At 48.7% G+C, this 17057-nt stretch overlaps 1 protein-coding gene across 5 annotated transcripts in view; it reads right to left on the bottom strand.

Annotated features, from left to right (window-relative positions):
* C12H16orf74 (chromosome 12 C16orf74 homolog) overlaps positions 1-17057 on the bottom strand; it is a 200744-nt gene that overhangs the window by 54153 nt on the left and 129534 nt on the right. The window contains exon 1 of one of the 5 annotated variants that reach the window (XM_069217888.1): positions 78-226. The exons of the other annotated variants lie outside the window; for them this stretch is intronic. Within the exon in view, the coding sequence (XP_069073989.1) occupies positions 78-171 (94 nt within the window). The 5' untranslated portion in view covers positions 172-226. Of the gene's footprint in view, positions 1-77; positions 227-17057 lie in introns of those variants that run through there. 5 annotated transcript variants of the gene reach the window in all.

Genomic DNA, 17057 nt, shown 5'->3' on the forward strand with positions numbered 1-17057 from the left:
TCAACCTCCACCCAAGTCTATGTCGTTACTCGGCACACTCGCAGTGACACGACATTTGGCGACGAAGGTGGGCCTACCTTCTCTAGGTAGTGCCTGCACCCCCAATACGTGGCACCGCTCCTGCTCCATGCCGCGCCGCTCATTGATCGACCCCAGCGCGTACGGAGGCATGCACAACCTGGCTGCTGCCCAGCCACAGATCCACTGCGGCCCGGCCGGATACGCCCTGAGACGGCCCCCCGCAGCACAAAGCAGCAAAAAGCCGCGGCAGACAAAACATGTGACGACGCCGCGTTCTACCAGCCCGTGGTGTTATATTTCCAGGCAGCGGACAATGCCCACTGCCACACCCTCAGCCGCGTGCGCTTCCCCGGAGCCTAGAGAGTACTGCCACACACTCCAACTTCACCAGCAACCCGCAGGAAGAACAACCGAAGTAGAGGTACGCCACACCCTGCAAGGCCCTCCCTGGACAACCCCTGACCATGGCTGAGGCGCCCCTCGAGTAAATTGCCCTGCACCAGGCCCTGCCCAGCACTCTGTGGCCATACTGCCACCCCCAGCCGTCTACGGCCCTGGATCATCACCCTGCAACCTTTTCCAGGCCACACAACGCAGATCTCTCCTCCCAGACACGCAAGGAGGTGATGCGGCAGGAGGCAACATTCATCCACTTATGGAGGTGAGGAAGCCGGTGACCCCAAGCACTAACCACACAGCGCACTATCAAACCCCCAGTACCCCTCGCCATGGCTGGCATACCTCCCTTGGAACCATTCACCATCACAGGAGCCCCCCCACCCAGGCCACGGGGTGGAAGGTATGGTTGGAGCGCCTCGAAACCTACTTCGAGGCTCTGGCTGTCCAAGCAGAGTAACGGAGACCCCTCCTCCTACACCTCGGAGTGGACATCCACAAAGTGTTCAAGTCGGTGACAGAGGCAAGGCCAAACACATACGACACCCTGAAAGGAGCAATCATGGCACACTTCGAACCGTACACAAATCCGGACTATGAGCGGTTCTTACTGTGTCAAGCCCGCCAAATGCCTGACGAGTCAGTTGATGTCTTTTACACACGGCTAAAAGAGCTAGCCAGCACCTGCACACTGCCGGATGAAGAAGACAAAATCCGGACCTAGTTCATCCAAGGAAGCTTGTCATTGAAGCTCAGGGAGCACATCCTGCAACAACCGAACATGCTAACAAGGGACATCCTCACCCTTGGGCGATCCCAAGAACTGTCAAGAGCACGTGCTGCACACATGGAGCAAGCGCCGACAACGCAAGTCAAAACAGAGCCGGTCAACGCAGTGACCACTAACACACAGTGAGCAAAAGTCGACAGCTACAAAGGGAGGCAAAATGGCAGACCCTGCAAGTGGTGCGGTGGCCCGGCACCACACCCGTCACCTGCCCAGCCTGGGGAAAGACATGCAACGCATGCGGGAAGGCCAACCACTTCACAAAAGTCTGCTGGTCTACGCCGAAGACGGTGACCCCCACACCGAAGAGGTCAGTCAAAGCAATTGAGACCGCCCCAGGCCCTGACTCGGAAAGTGATATGGATGGTGACCACCAGATAGTCCATGTGATACACACCATCGGAAATCGGAGGCTACCCACGTGCCAAGTTCTCATTCAAGGGGTTCCCGTATCGGCACTAGTTGACACCGGTGCCTCCATAAACCTGATGGCCAGGGATGAATATCAGAAGCTATCCAAGCCGCTGCAGCCACTCAGACCCACAGGAGTGCAAGTTTTCGCATTCGGCAACACCCAACCTCTGGAAATATCTGGGATGTTCACCGCAGAAATTGCTCACGACAACACCAGCAGGGCCTCGAAAATCTATGTGTCCAAAGAAGGCTCAGGGTTTCTGCTTGGCTGCCAGACCGCCCAAGACCTCAACCTAGTACACTTTGCATTTGGCATCCATGCTAGCACTCTGAAGGACCTAGTGGAGGAGTTCAGCTCCCACTTCGAAGGCATTGGCTGCCTGAAAGGATCACCACTCAGTCTCCACATAGACAAATCGGTCACCACTGTAGCCCTCAGACATCGAAGGGTGGTGTTCCACCTGCCCCCAAAAGTAGAGCAGGAGTTCCAACTCCTGGAGCGGGCGGGCATCATCGAAAGAGTCTCAGGCCCTACCCCATGGGTGTCTCCGATTGTTGTGGCGCAGAAACCCAAGCAACCAGAAGCCATCCGCATCTGCATGGACATGTGCCTACCGAACCAGGCAATTAAGAGAGAAAGGCACCTACCTCCAACCATAGATGACATCCTCAGCGAACTAGCTGGATCCCGGTGGTTCTCCAAAAAGACCTCAGATCGGGGTATCATCAAATCGTGCTACACCCTGATTCTCGGCCGATAACAACCTTTTCCACGCACGACGGCCTCTGGCGGTGCACAGGGCTCAACTTCAGCATTTCCAGTGCGGCAGAAGTCTTTCAACACGCAGTAAAAGGGGTCCTGCAAGGGCTCCCGGGGGTCCTCAACGTGAGCGATGACATCCTGGTACATGCCCCAACCTTGGATTAACACATGAGGAGACTGCGAGCTGAGTTCATGAGACTGCAGAAGCAGGGGCTGATACTTTACAGAGAAAAGTGTGACTTCCTCAAGCGGGAGATCTGTTTCTTTGGATACGGGTTCTCTGAACATGGAATTGGACCAGACCTACACAAAGTCAGAGTCATTCAAGAGGCCCCGTCCCCCACGTCTGTTTCAGGGGTCCGAAGCTTCCTTGGCATTGTCACATATTGTGGCTGGTTCATGAGGAACTTGTCGGACATCACTGGCCCTCTAAGATGGCTCACCCAAGCAGACCACCAGTGGGTGTGGGGAGAGGAACAGGAGTGCGCATTCCAAGCCACCAAAGACGCGCTCTCCGCCGATACCACACTGGCGTTTTTCGATCCCCGACAGGAGTCACAGCTGGTCCTTGATGCCAGCCCCACGGGCCTAGGGGCTGTCCTGGCACAAAAGCAAGACTGTGGAGAGTGGGCCCCCATCGCTTTTGCCAGCCGCACACTCACGCCAATGGAGCAGAGGTACTCCCAAATCAAACGAGAGGCCATCGCCATCTGTACGGCAAACCATTCTCAGTAGTGACTGGTCACAAACCACTGCTGCCTCTCTTCAGGGGGTCAGCCTCGAAACCTCCCCCAGAATCGAAATGTGGATATTGCAGCTCCAAGAATTCAACTTTACTGTGGAATACCAACCAGGAACGAGGAACCCCGCTGACTTTTTGTCACGCCCTGGCCGCCTAGCCACCCCCCAAGAAGTGGCGGAAGCCCAGGAGACGGAGGAATATGAGCAGTTTGTGGTAGACTGAGCCAGACCCTTGCCCATACCGCTCAGTGAAGTGGTAGCCACCACCAACCAAGATGAATGTCTACAGATCGCAATAACAGCCACCCGGTCGCAGGACTGGCGACCACTCGAACACCCAGACACCTTCCGCATGCAGGGTGCCCAATCCAGACTCCTCGCCTTGTTCAACGTCAGACACGAGCTCTCGGTAAGCGAGGATGGCTGCCTACTGTGAGGACTCTGCCTGGTGATACCGTCCAGTCTGACGGCCCGAGCCGTGTCCCTCGTCCATGGAGCCAACCAGGGTATCGTCAAATCCAAAAAACGGCTCCGGAACAAAGTTTGGTTCCCAGGACTAGACCAGCTGGTAGATGACGCTGTAAAGGGGTGCCTAGTTTGCCCGGCCAGTGGTTCCCCCGACCCCCCCCAGCGCCGGTCATCACCAAAAAAGGCCCCTCGGCCCCGTGGCAAAGGGTGAGCGCTGACTTCGGGAGTCTACCTGACGGATCATAAATGGTGGTAGTGGTCGACGACTACTCGTGATACCCAGAGGTAGAGCTGATACTGTCCACATCCGCACACACAGTCATCCCTAAATTCGAGAAGTTAATGGCTACTCACAGCTTTTTTTTGTGAAATACGCACGGACAATGGCCCCCCCTTCAACAGCCGAGAATGGGCAGACTTTCTGCCTTCCACCAACACCAAACATCGGCGAATAATGCCCTGATGGCCACAGGCGAACGGGGAGGTAGAGCAATTCGTCAAAACACTGAACAAAGTGGTCCGCATTGCCACGGCGGAATCCAGGAACTTAGAGAGCGCCATCTATGCATTTCAACAGGAGTACCGGGTCACACCCCACACTACCACTGGTGTGACCCCAAGCCAACTCTGCTTCGGGAGGACAACAACAAATGCCATTCCACATCACCCCTCATGGGCAACACAACTACCACCACAAAACCAGTCTGCAACGAGAAGATCCCGCACTAACTCCTATCCCTCCAGGAGGCAGAGAGCACAAGCGGTACAAGTGCGAGTGGGAGACGCCATCCTGGTCAAAGAACGCCAACCAGGAGGCAAGTTACGTCTGCCTTTCGAGGCACAACCGTGGACAGTGATCGCCGTAAAAGGCACTATGGTGACAGCCCGCCGGGGTTTAGAGATGGTAACCCGCAACGTAGCACAGTTCAAACTCCTATCTCACTCTACGTCCCATGACTATGGAAGAGACAGCACGGTTGTAGCAGACACCAGGACCGATCCATGAGGAGACTCAGTCCACCAGGAGAGCACAGGTGACAGAGGGAGGCCCCCAGCTGAGGGACCCACGATGAGCCAACAAGAGCAGGCGGCTCTTCCAACATCGGTGCAGGCACAAGAGTCATCCGCAAGGACTGAGACACCTGCTGAGGGCCCAAACCAGGTGCCAGCATCAGGAAGGTCCAGGGGGCGGGCGGTACCATTTGAGGTACAACCCAGATCCGTCCCGGCGATCTGCGGACTTTGCGTGTGACTGATCCCGGCACCCGTGACACAGCGCAAGTGCCACCTCACCCAGCACTGTCTCAGGGCGTGGGGTTTCAACGATCCACCGTTTGCTTTGGAACACTGTTTGTTTCGTTTGTATCCCCGTTGGGGAGGAATGTAGTGTTATCGTAGGAATGGGCAAGCCCACTCCCCTGTGGAGCCAAGAGGGTTTACAGGTGTTTCCCCTCTGGCACCGTGCAAGTTTGAGCGTGCCTGCGGTGACGTTGTAGAGGAGGATAAAAGGGCACGGGGACGCGGGAAAAGGATCTTTGAAAGTAGCGGCATGAGAATAAAGTTACCAGTGTTCAACCTCCACCCCGAGTCCGTGTTGTTACTCAGCAGACTTGCAGCAACACGACAATTTAGAGGACGCCAGGGGTTGCAATTGCAACCCCTGGCTTGGTTCTTGCGACCCCCGGCACGGCACTCGGGATCCAGGCCTTAGAAGCAGCAAAATTAGTGCCAAGAACACAGGGGTAGCTCATCCTTATGGACATAGGTTGGGACTCCATGTTCCTTATTTTTTGTAATTTTTTATTACATTATATGTGAGTAAAAATATATTATTCGCTATTACGGTAATTAAAAATGGCATACAATTAGCTTGACTATGACCCCCCCACCCTCCCTCCCGGGCAGCAGAGGTAAGTAAAAATGTTTTTACATGTATGTTGTGGGCATGTGTGCAGATGAAAGTGTGTTTGTGTGAGAGTGTCTGTGTACTTGTGATTGTGTGTGCACCTGTGAGTGAAGGTAATGGTCAAGTGATGATGTCACTTCCGCTACCCCTGTGTTGACTGTGTTGAGCTAGGTCCTAGCTCATGGGAGACCTTATTCACCGCTCATTAAATCCTGCTATGCTGCTTGAATGATGCGAGACAGCACATCAGGTGACTCTGCAAATGTTAAGTTGTGTCTCTGGTGTGATAAGAGGGCTGGATGAAACGTGAGCCTGTACAACTCTGTGATTTATGTCTACGTTCATCCGACCCTCTCTCAAAAACCGGGACATGTCTTTGTTTTGACAAAAAGTGCCAGGACACTGAGACAGTCCTTAAAAAACTGGACTGTCCGGGTAAAACTGGGACATCTGGTCACCCTACCTTTTGGTGAACTGACATTCATGCCTCCACTGTTGTTCTTATGCTCTATCAGGACTATCAACTGATCACATTTTCCATGAGCTGCCAAGCCTGAGAATAGGGATTTATGGTAAGCAAAAATTGAGATATTTCAACTTCTTGATGACCTCCAATTCTAAGTCAATATAAGGTTGTTTTATGAAGAAGTGTAAATCTGAAGTGAAATCTAAATGTTTTAGTAATACCGTTAAATCATTATCCCGACTGTTCTCCATAGGCCTTCACGTCCAGTTCTAAGCAGTCTTAATAGTGAATCCAGTTAAGGTAAGTTATATTCTTTGAGATGGTTCTCAATGGTGGTGAATTTGAAATCAAAATCTTTTGAGCCATTAATTACTTGATCCTCTGAAACCATCTTTTTTAGGGTATCTTCCCCCGCCATCCTATATAAGGAGCATTTCTGCTCTCTTGCATGCAGCACAGAGCAGCAGCTTTGCTTGAGTGAAAGCTTAGTAAATGTGCCCCCCTAATATCTTGGGTGTAGCCACCCCCTAATATCTAGGGTGTAACTGTGTTTCTGGGCTGGAGAGAGCCCTGTATGTATGTGTGTTTGGTTGGCCCGAGACGGCCGGCCAACCATGCATGCGCAGTGAGGGGGAGTGCTGTGAACTCCTCCTCAATGTATGTCACCCCGGGGCCCCGCCTCTTTCAAAGAAAAGGATAATAAACATATTATCCTTTTCTTTGAAAGGTTTTGCAGCTGCCGCTGCTGGCGGGGTTTTGGGGGGCGATGCTCCTCCACCCTAATGGAGGAGCTTCCCCTGGGTATAATCAATAAAAGTCACTTAAAAGAGCCTTGTTGTTCCAGTTTGCTTTTTTTTGCCAATAGAGTGAGGGCTAAAATGTTATCAACGGTGGAGCGGCCAGTGCAAAATCTGGTTTGATTCATGGTCAGTAGCTTGCTGTCGCTCATCCAGTTGGCTAGTTTGGTCACCAGGTATTTAGCAAATAGCTTTACTTCTGCACCAAGTAAAGCTATAGGGGGGAAGTATTTTTCATTGCCCTTTAGGCCCATATCTGTGAATGGATGTATTATGGAACCCTTCCATCCTGAGGGAATCTGACCTGTAAGCATATTTCGATTAAACAGTCATGGGTGCAGTATGCCTCTAAGATACAATAAGGTCAAGTAATGCCTTCGATTGCCTTGGGGCACAGGAAGGTCTAGAATTTATTATCAAAGTTATGACTTATTCTTGAGTAACCCTAAGGCTTTTTTTGACATATGGGCCTATTGCGAAAGAAGCAGAAATAATGTTAGTATAAAGCTTCTTTATGTATACTTTCGAGATATTATATAGGGTAAAATAATCATTCACTATTCTATAGGAAGCAGTGCCAGAGACTATCAGCGACAAGACACTGTCACAATGTTTACTGTTGTTGATTCCCAGAGCTTTGACCACTCCTGCTGTTGTGGAGTGGTTTTAGTCCATTTGATTACAGCTCTATATTGATATTTGAGATGGTTAATGTGTCTGTCTCGTTCAGTTGCACCGGTAAAGCTCTTCTTAAAACCTGCCTGTGTTGCCTTTTAGCTATAATTAACGGTTTTACTTAGTTGATCGAGATAATAATCAAATCTAGTATGCGTTTTGTTCCTTAGAAATGATCACTTACACGGGCAAAAACAAAAAACAAATCTGTAAGAAGAATGTACAGATATGAACTTTAAGGACGACTGTTCGTGAATGTGTTTATATATCATAGACGTGTTTGGACCCATGCTCACCCTGTATGAATGGACAAGATGTTTGGGGTCTCTTAATATTTTTTCAACTCACGTTAAACCAGGGTGTTTGTAGAAAGCAAAATGTGTAAGGCTGTCCGACTGATGTCCTTAGATTATACGGTGTTTTTGTAGGTTAAAAGGCATTTGTAGGGTTGACACGTGGAAAGTTGATGGGCGTGGTTATAAAACTCTCACCACCCAATTTTAGAAATGTGTTGCATATTCGACCGTGCAATTGGATCAGCGAAACAAAGATTGAATTTTTCTAAGCACCAGCAGGAGAGTGCACAGTAATCCGACTCATCTGGTTTTAAAAATTATTCTTTAAACATAATTTAGTTTATGAACGTGATATTTGTATGTTTTATCAGTTATGCCTAAGTGTCATTAGTCCAATTCAGGACAATATATTTGAAATATTTTATTGCAGTAACAGATGACTATATTCCCACAGAATCTAGTTTATATTTGTCCAAAATTGTTTGTTTCCAGACTTTTCCAAGACTCTGAGTTCACACATTTTGAAACAAATTGCACATTTGAAATCAAAATTTCCAATTATATTGCCTAAAATTAAGAGTACAGCTAAGAAATTGTAAACATGTTTGTTGTTTTATTTAATACTACAAGCTTCTCTAACCAACCTCAAAATGTATGCACTCTGGTGATAAAAGCAACATCAAAAACAAACAATTAATTCGCTTTCGAAGGACCCCTGAACTGGAGCAAGTCACTAGACGACCCATGGACTGGAGCCACTAGACGACCCATGGACTGGAGCCACTAGAACTGGTGAAATCCTCATGGACTGAAGCAAACCCTCATAAGACTAACGGACTGGATTGGCCCTTCACATAACCCATTAACTAAAGCAAGCCCCTGTTCAATCCATGCAGTGGAGCGAGCTCCACAGGACCAGTTGATTGGAGTGAGCCCTCGTGTGGCCCAGGGCTTGGAGTGAGTCCTCGTCGAACCAATGGAGTGGAGTGAGCCCTCATAGGATCCATGGCTTTAGAAAACCCTTGTAAGACCCATGGACTGGAGCAAGCCCTCGTAGAACTCATGGACTGGAGCAAGCCCTCGTAGAACTCATGGACTGAAGCAAGCCCTCATTGGACCCTTGCACTGACACAGGCCCTCATAAAACCCACGGGCTGAAGCGAGCTATCGGAGTGGACAGTAACAAGCCCTCACAGAGACCATGGACAGAAGAAAGCCCTTGTAGGACCCATAAACTGGGGCAAGCCCTTGAAGGGCCCATGGATTGGAATGAGTCCTCATTGGACCCATTGACTGGAGAAGGTCTTATAGGATGCATCGACTGAAGCAAACCCTTGTAGGACTCATGGACAGGAACATGCCCTTATAGGACCCATTAACTGGAGACGGTCATATAGGACGCAATGACTGAAGCAAGCCCTCATAGGACATTTGGACACAGGGATGCCCTCATAGGGCCTATGACAGGAGCAATCCTTCTTAAAGAGAGATTTCATAGTACACCTGGACTGAGTTGAGGCCTCATAGAACCCACAGATTGAAGTGAGCTGTTAGAGGACCCGAGGACAGGAATGGGCCCTCACAGGAACCAGGAACTGAAGAAAGTCCTTGTGGGACCTATGGACCTGAGGAAGTCCTTGACTGGCCCAAGGACTGAAAGGAGCTCTCATAAGACCAATAGACTGGGGCAAGCACAAATAGTCCTCATGATTTGGAATGAGCCCTCATAGGACCCATTAACTGGAAAAGGTATTATAGGACGCATAGACTGTAGTGAGCTCTCATACGACTAATATACAGGAGCATGACCTCATAGGATTTCTGGCTGGAGCAAGCCTTCTTAGAAGTGAGGTTTCATTGCACACCTGAACTAAAGTGGGCCTTGATATAACCCAGGACAAAAAGCTGTCTGTAAGCGATATCTAAAGTACTATACCCCGCAATAGTAACTATGGTAGTATGGTTTAATATTTTTTTAGAATACTGGACATCCAGATAGAGATTTCCAGATATAGTGTATGCTATACCTCACAGAGTAGTTTGCCAGAGAATGCTGCTTACTTTGTTTGGCTCAGAGAACCCACCCTCCCAGATAACTCTGGGAAAGAATACAGCCCACAGTCAATTTGTGCACATGAAAAAGAATGCAGATTGATTTGTCTATAAAGTGAGGAAAATGTTACAGCATTACTTCAGGATGCCCCAGTGATCTGTGTCACAGATAGTTGTATCAAGGAAGAAGGATCCAAACTATTGTGCCAGAGAATACGCTAACAGAATAACTGTGCCAGAGATGGTCATCGTAATGTTGTGGCACTCACTGTGCCATCAGAATTACTGCACCTAAAAAAGTGATGGATGGAATGTTTGAATTAACTAGTAACTACTCATGGCCTCACACCATGCCACCTCAGTATGGACCCAGCCATGCGCAAATCAGTCTTGACCCTGCTGCAGTGGGAACAGTCCAGCCTGAACTGCACATTGTGTCAGTGGAACCAAGCTATTCCGAACTGAGTAGCCCTTCCAAATGGTTTTGTCCAAACTGAGGTAGCATGGTGCACAAAATAACGACAGACTGGTATACAGTCCTGAGTAATTACCCATGGCTGAGATGAATTCAAGCATTGCATCCATTGCTATTTACTATAATCAGAATTACTGAGTCAGAAAATGTTGCCATCAAGAATAAGGTCCCCTATGATATGCACAAGTTAGATATTTAACACAGATGTTAGAGAGGAGGGGTTTTAACAAAGAAGAGACACAAAGATCAGTTTCAAGAAATATATGTAACTTTTGCAGGGTATTTATATGACCCAGGCGTGTCGTTGGTGGTTAGTGGAGCCCTTTACATGGTAGATATAGGCCAGGAGGATTACAGAGAGCACACACAGACTGTCACAGAGCTCGCAATCAGACAGTGATACATTTGACAGACTTGTGGTGAAGGTCAAAGGGATGATCACAGTCAGTGTTTATTAAAAAAAAAAAGCCAGGGCCTCTTCACCCTTGGTTCTGCAACCTGCGATTGCTGGCATCATCCCTACAATCCTCTCCCTTTCTCCGACACAGTATCTCATTTCTCGCCTCGGTGCCTAATCTAATTATTGGGTCCCACTCTGTAACTCTGGGCAATCGCTTTCTCCACAACCGCCCTGACAGCGCTTGGATGCCTGGCTTCACCCTGGGGGTTGCCCAGGAGTGGGCACCTCACAGGGAAAAGCCAGGAGGGGTTCCACAGCGGTATGCGTACAGCGCCTTGAGACCCTAACGGGTGAGTAGTGCGCTACACAAGTGCGAAGTTGACGTTTACGTTTTAGTTTATCCCATTCACCCCTATTGCTATAAACAGTGCCCCATTGATCCAACTAGACTTGCGCTGCACGATCAATACATGCATTGCAATTTGCCACTTGTTTTTAGAACAAAGTAGAGTTTTTCTTTTCCATAGAGGGGATTTGATCCTGTCTCGTTCCATGTCAGGTGAGAATAGCCTGGCCTCTGCGATTCCGTCTCTGCGTTCTGGTTCCTGTAGTCCAGTATTTACAATAGAAAGAAACAACTAGCACTATCAGTCAAGGAACAAAGCAATAATGAATCGGCTGCTTGCCTGGGGTCCCCCTGGCCTTTTCTGTCTGTTATTGCTAGGGTTCTAAACCCAAGTCTGCCCTTGCGGGTGCCAGATCAGCAACTGATCCCCACTTCGCTGAATGGCTCCCCAGATGTGCTCATGGAACGCAGTGCTGAGCTGGCCAGCCCTGGATCCAATCAGCCAATGGTTGTCCCTGCTTGGGAGTGTGGCAGGGCCAAGAAGAGGCCTCCAGTGCTACTGGTGTCACTGCAGCCTTTCTGTGGTGGAGGTGCCATTCTTGATACTAAAGTGTTTCCTTCTCTCACAAAGCTAGTAATGTTGCTCATTAGCAGTTGTTCTTTCATCCAAGGTGTGCAACGAACTGGCCACTGGACAATCAGCCCTGATAAAAATAGACTTCACTCAGGGCTGCACCATCATTCTCAGGCACCATGATTAACATAACACAACACAAGCAAACACAACACAAGAAAACACAACACAACATAACGTAACATAGCATAGCAAAACATAACAAAACAAAACATAGTATAGCATAACATTACATAACAAAACATGGCATAGCATAGCATTACATAACAAAACATAACTTAATGTAACAAAACATAACATAGCGTAACATAAAATAACATAACACAGAACATAACAAAGCATGACGTAACATAACAATGTAACTTAACATGGAACATAATGCATAACACAACGTGTAACACATAACAAAACAAAACACATAACACGTAACACATTACAAAACACAAAGCACAAAACACATGACACATAGCAAAACAGATAACACTGCAAGCACCACACTGAAATATCCGTGCTCTAAAATATGTTGAAGGACCGAGTCCTGGCAAACACCTACTCAAATACAACAACTGATTGCAGGTAGGTGATTAGAGACATGGAGAGTCATTCAGTGATGAAAAAAAAACGTTCTAGCTGTATCCTGAATATTTCGAAAGGGGAAACATTCAAGATGCGTGGTGGGGGTGACTGGAGACTCGGCTCCTGAGTCTCAGCATAGTTAGGCAACTCAAGATATAATATAGATTCCTCCTTCACTCCAATTACTTCTATGATCAGACAGATTCCACGTTCATTCCTGGATCCCAGTAGAATCTATGTTTACTTATAGACTCCAACATAATTCATGTCCACTGCTAGGTTCCAAGATTTCATGTTGATACCCAGCTCGACAAACATTCAATTTTCCCTGAAATCTTCCCATAGGTTACAAGTTCCCTCCAAGTCCTCTCCACCACATAGATTCAATGTTCCCTCTTAGGAGCCCACAGAAGTTATGCTCATTCCAAGACCCGCAGAATTCTTGCTCATCTCTAGATTCTCACAGATTCCATGTTGAGTCCTAGACCTTCACAGATTCCATGTTCAGTCCTAGACCTTCACAGATTCCATATTGAGTCTTAGACCTTCACAGATTCCATATTGAGTCTTAGATCTTCACAGATTCCGTGTTCAACTCCTAGACCTTCAAAGATCCTGTGTTCCATCCTTGACCTTCACAGAGTCCATGTTCAGTCCTAGACCTTTACAGATTCCATATTGAGTCTTAGACCTTCACAGATTCCATATTGAGTCTTAGATCTTCACAGATTCCGTGTTCAACTCCTAGACCTTCAAAGATTCTGTGTTCCATCCTTGACCTTCACAGAGTCCACGTTCAGGCCTAGACCTTCACAGATTCCATGTTCCTTCTGAGGAACCCACAGATTTCATGTTCACTCCTAGACCCAGAGAGTTCATGCTCATTTCTAGAGTCCCACAGCCCCCATGTTCATTCCTCAACCTTCACAGATACTGTGTTCACATAGTTCATGATCCCTCTCAGCCCCTAATAGATTCAATATTCACTCTTCGCCCCCTATAGATTCCATGTTCCCTCTAACATTGCCACAAATTCTACGCTGCTAGAACCACAGATTCAATGCACACTGCTACCATTATGTACCTAGAAACCAGAAACCTGCCAGAGCTTAGACGGACGAACACTACACCCAGGCCTGCTGCTGATAACACACGTCCTTTAGCCAATGAGCCACTCAAAATAGATTTCAACTATAAAAACACCAATTCATAACTCCACAGTAACCGAGATCATTAAAATCACCACAAACATATATGATCTTAAGTTATTTTTTATCGCAAATTATAAAAAAAAAGATTCATAAAATTAAACTGCAGATTTGAAAAGGGGGCAATAAACCCTTTAGACAGCCAGAAAATAATGCAAAATGGCAAAGGTCATCAGAGCCGAAGTACGAATTTTACATATTCTTATCACATTTTTATGATCCCCTCCATATTAAACGAAATAATTGGAACAGCCATTTTGCTCCTATTTAAATCATATACTGGACAAAAAGACAGAAGACGGATTCAGTGTAATCAGGACAATAGAAACATACACATATCTGACTGGTCCTTTGGATTGTTCCACAGAAGCACATCTTCCTCTGTTCACAGGACCTGTTACATCCTCTAGTAACAGGAAGGATATTTCACTGGGGCAAGCACGAGAAATGCCCATCTGATCTTCTTTCCTGGCTACAGCACTTCCTGCGCACTCTGACCACAGAAAAGAAGTCCGAGAGGGGCCAGTCAGCTTTTGTGGCAACACCTGGACTCTTCTATAGGCCTCTTGGATCAGGAGGAGGCCACTGCAACTAACAGAGACTGAAGACAAAGCTGGAGGCACCCTTCTGTAGCTCTCAGCTAGGGAGAGATTCGTCTGTGCTTCAAACAGGGAAGACCTATTATCTACCTTATTTTATTTTCTGCTCAAGGCAGTTCTCTCCTTCTAGTGTGTAGTACATTTAAAGATACACCAACCAGTCACTTAGTGTGACTTATGCCTTAATTATCCAATGGCATCATTTACGTTCAACACCGATGTACTGATATTCCCTGATTGACCAAAGATTTGCTGCACGTTGCTTTACAAATAAAGGGTTATACTAATATATTTATGTTCCAATGTATAGATATCCTTTGGTACACATATGTATTGACGAACCGATGTACTGATTTGCCTTGATTTACTTATAAATTAATATGTCACTGTACTGTATGCTGTGATTTATCCATAAGTTGATATATCAGCACTTTAATATGCGTTGGTCTCCTCAATCAATCAATCAATCAATCAGAAATATGTAGAGCGCACTACTCACCTGTGATGGTCTCAAGGTGCTGAGGTGGGGGGGGGGAGGTGCTGCTACTGCTTGAACTGTCAGGTCTTGAGAAGTTTCCTGAAGGTAAGAAGGTCTTTGGTCTGATGCAGGTAGGTAGGAAGAGTGTTCCACGTCTTGGCAGCGAGGTGCGAGAATGATCTGCCGCCGGTTGTAGTTCCACGGACGTGTGGAACGGTTGCGAGGGCGAGGTCGGAGGAGCGGAGATGCTGGGTCGGGGAGTAGAAGGAGAGCCGTCTGTTGAGGTATTCTGGTCTGGTGTTGTGCAGCGCTTTGTGAGCATGGGTGAGGAGTTTGTAGGTGATTCTCTTGTTGACTAGGAGCCAGTGCAGTTTTTTCAGATGGCCTGTGATGTGGCAGTGGCGGGGGATGTCCAGGATGAGGCGTGCGGGGGTGTTCTGGTTGCGTTGCAGCCTCTTCTGGAGTTTGGCTGTGGTTCCAGAGTAGAGGGCATTGCCATAGTCCAGTTTGCTGCTTACGAGGGCTTGGGTGACTGTTCTGGTTTCGGTGGGGATCCATTTGTAGATCTTTCGGAGCATTAAGGGGGGGGTTGAAGCAGGGGGAGGCGATGGCGTTGACTTGCTGGGTGATGAATCCTAGGTTGCGTGTGTGGTCGGTGGGAGTCAGAGCAGCTCCGAGAGTGGCAGGCCATCAGAAGTCATCCCCTGCGGAGGGGGTGGAACCAAAGATGAGGACTTCCGTCTTGTCGGAATTGAGTTTGAGGCAGCTGTTCTTCATCCATTCGGCGATGTCCTTTATTCCTTCGTGGAGGTTGGTCTTGATGGAGTCCTTGGTGAGGGAGAGGATCAGCTGGGTGTCGTCGGCATATGAGATGATTTTGATGTTGTGGGATCGGGTGGTGTTAGCGAGCAGGGCCATGTAGATGCTGAAGAGGGTTGGGCTGAAGGACGAACCCTGGGCTACTCCGCAGGTGATTTTGGTGGCCTCTGAGCGGAATGGGGGAGTGTCACTTCTCTGGGTTCTGCCGGTGAGAAGGGCTCTGTCGCGTGAGAAGGGCTCTGTCGTGGATTCCTGCACTGTTGAGGCGTGAGCGTAGGGTGTGGTGACAGACAGTGTTGAACGCGGCCGAGAGATCCCAGAGGATGAGGGCTGAAGTTTAGCCATTTTCCAGTATGGCCCTGATGTTGTTGGTGGCAGCGATGAGGGCAGTTTCGGTACTGTGGTTCCTGCGGAATCCGGATTGGGGAGGGTCCAGGGTGCAGATCTCCTCGAGGAAGTGGGTTAGTTGTTGACGGGAAGGGGAGCAGGGAGTTCTTTAGGTCCTTTGGGTCCACCTTGGGTTTTTTGAGGAGGGCGTTGATTTCAGCATGTTTCCAGCTCTCCGGGAAGGTGGTGAACTCGATGGAGCTGTTGATGATCTTCCGTAGTTGGGGTGCGATGACAGAGCTTGCTTTGTTGAGGATGTGCTGAAGGCAGGGGTCAGATTGCGAGCCGGAGTGGATGGTGTTCATGATTTCGATGGTGCCGTTGTCATTGACGGGGGTCCAGGAGAGGAGGCGGTTGGTTGGAGGTGAATCTGTAGTGTTGGTGGTTTCCGGGGGGAGGGGGGTAGGTCTGGGTGCTGAAGCTGTCGTGAATGTCTGCAATCTTGCGGTGGAAGTAGGAGGCGAGGGTGTCGCAGAGGCCTTAGGATGCCGGGATGTCGTTGGTGTTGGAGCTGGGGTTGGAGAGTTCCTTCACGATGTTGAAGAGCTCCTTGTGGCTATGTGCGTTGTTGTTGATTCGGTCTTTGAAGGCGGTTCTCTTGGCGGTTCGGATGAGTTGGTGGTGTCTGCGGATGGTGTTTTTGAAGGCTGTGTGGTTGTCCAGAGTCTGATCTTGGTGCCACTTTCTTTCGAGTCTACGGCAGCTTTGCTTAGATTCATGGAGTTCAGAGGTAAACCAAAAAGCCCTTCTGTCAGTGCGTCTGTTGGAGGGGTTCTTGAGTGAGGGCGGGAGTATTGGCACAGGTGTCGGTCCATTGCCTGAAGTTGCGGGCAGCTGCGTCAGTGGTGTTGATGGGTGGGTTCCGGGAGAAGGTCGCGATAAGTTGGTCTTCGGTGACCTTGTTCCAACTGCGGAGGGGGATCTGTTGTGGGTGGTGGTTGTTGTAGGTTTCTTGAAGGAGAAGTGGATGCAGCGGTGATCTGTCCAGTGGAGTTTGGTGGTGTGGCTGAAGGAGACGTAATTGCTGACAGAGACAATAGGGTCGAGTGTGTGTCCTGCGGAGTGGGTCAGAGTTGTGATGAGCTGTTTGAGGCTGAGGTTGGAGATATTGTCGAGCACGGTGGCGGTGTTGTTGTCGTTGGTGTTCTCGAGGTGGAAGTTTAAGTCCCCGAGGAGTATGTAGTCAGTGGATGCGAGAGCGTGCGTGCTGATAAAGTCGGTGATGGAGTCGCTGAACTGCTGTCGGGGGGCCTGTAGACGAGGGTCCCTCGGAGGATGGTGTTAGGGTCAGTGTGGATCTGGAAGTGTATGTGTTCGGCGTTGCTGAGGGTGTCTTCAGTGCTGGTCGGGATC

The sequence above is a fragment of the Pleurodeles waltl genome, chromosome 12 (genome assembly GCF_031143425.1).
Source record: "Pleurodeles waltl isolate 20211129_DDA chromosome 12, aPleWal1.hap1.20221129, whole genome shotgun sequence".
Lineage (NCBI taxonomy): Eukaryota > Metazoa > Chordata > Amphibia > Caudata > Salamandridae > Pleurodeles > Pleurodeles waltl.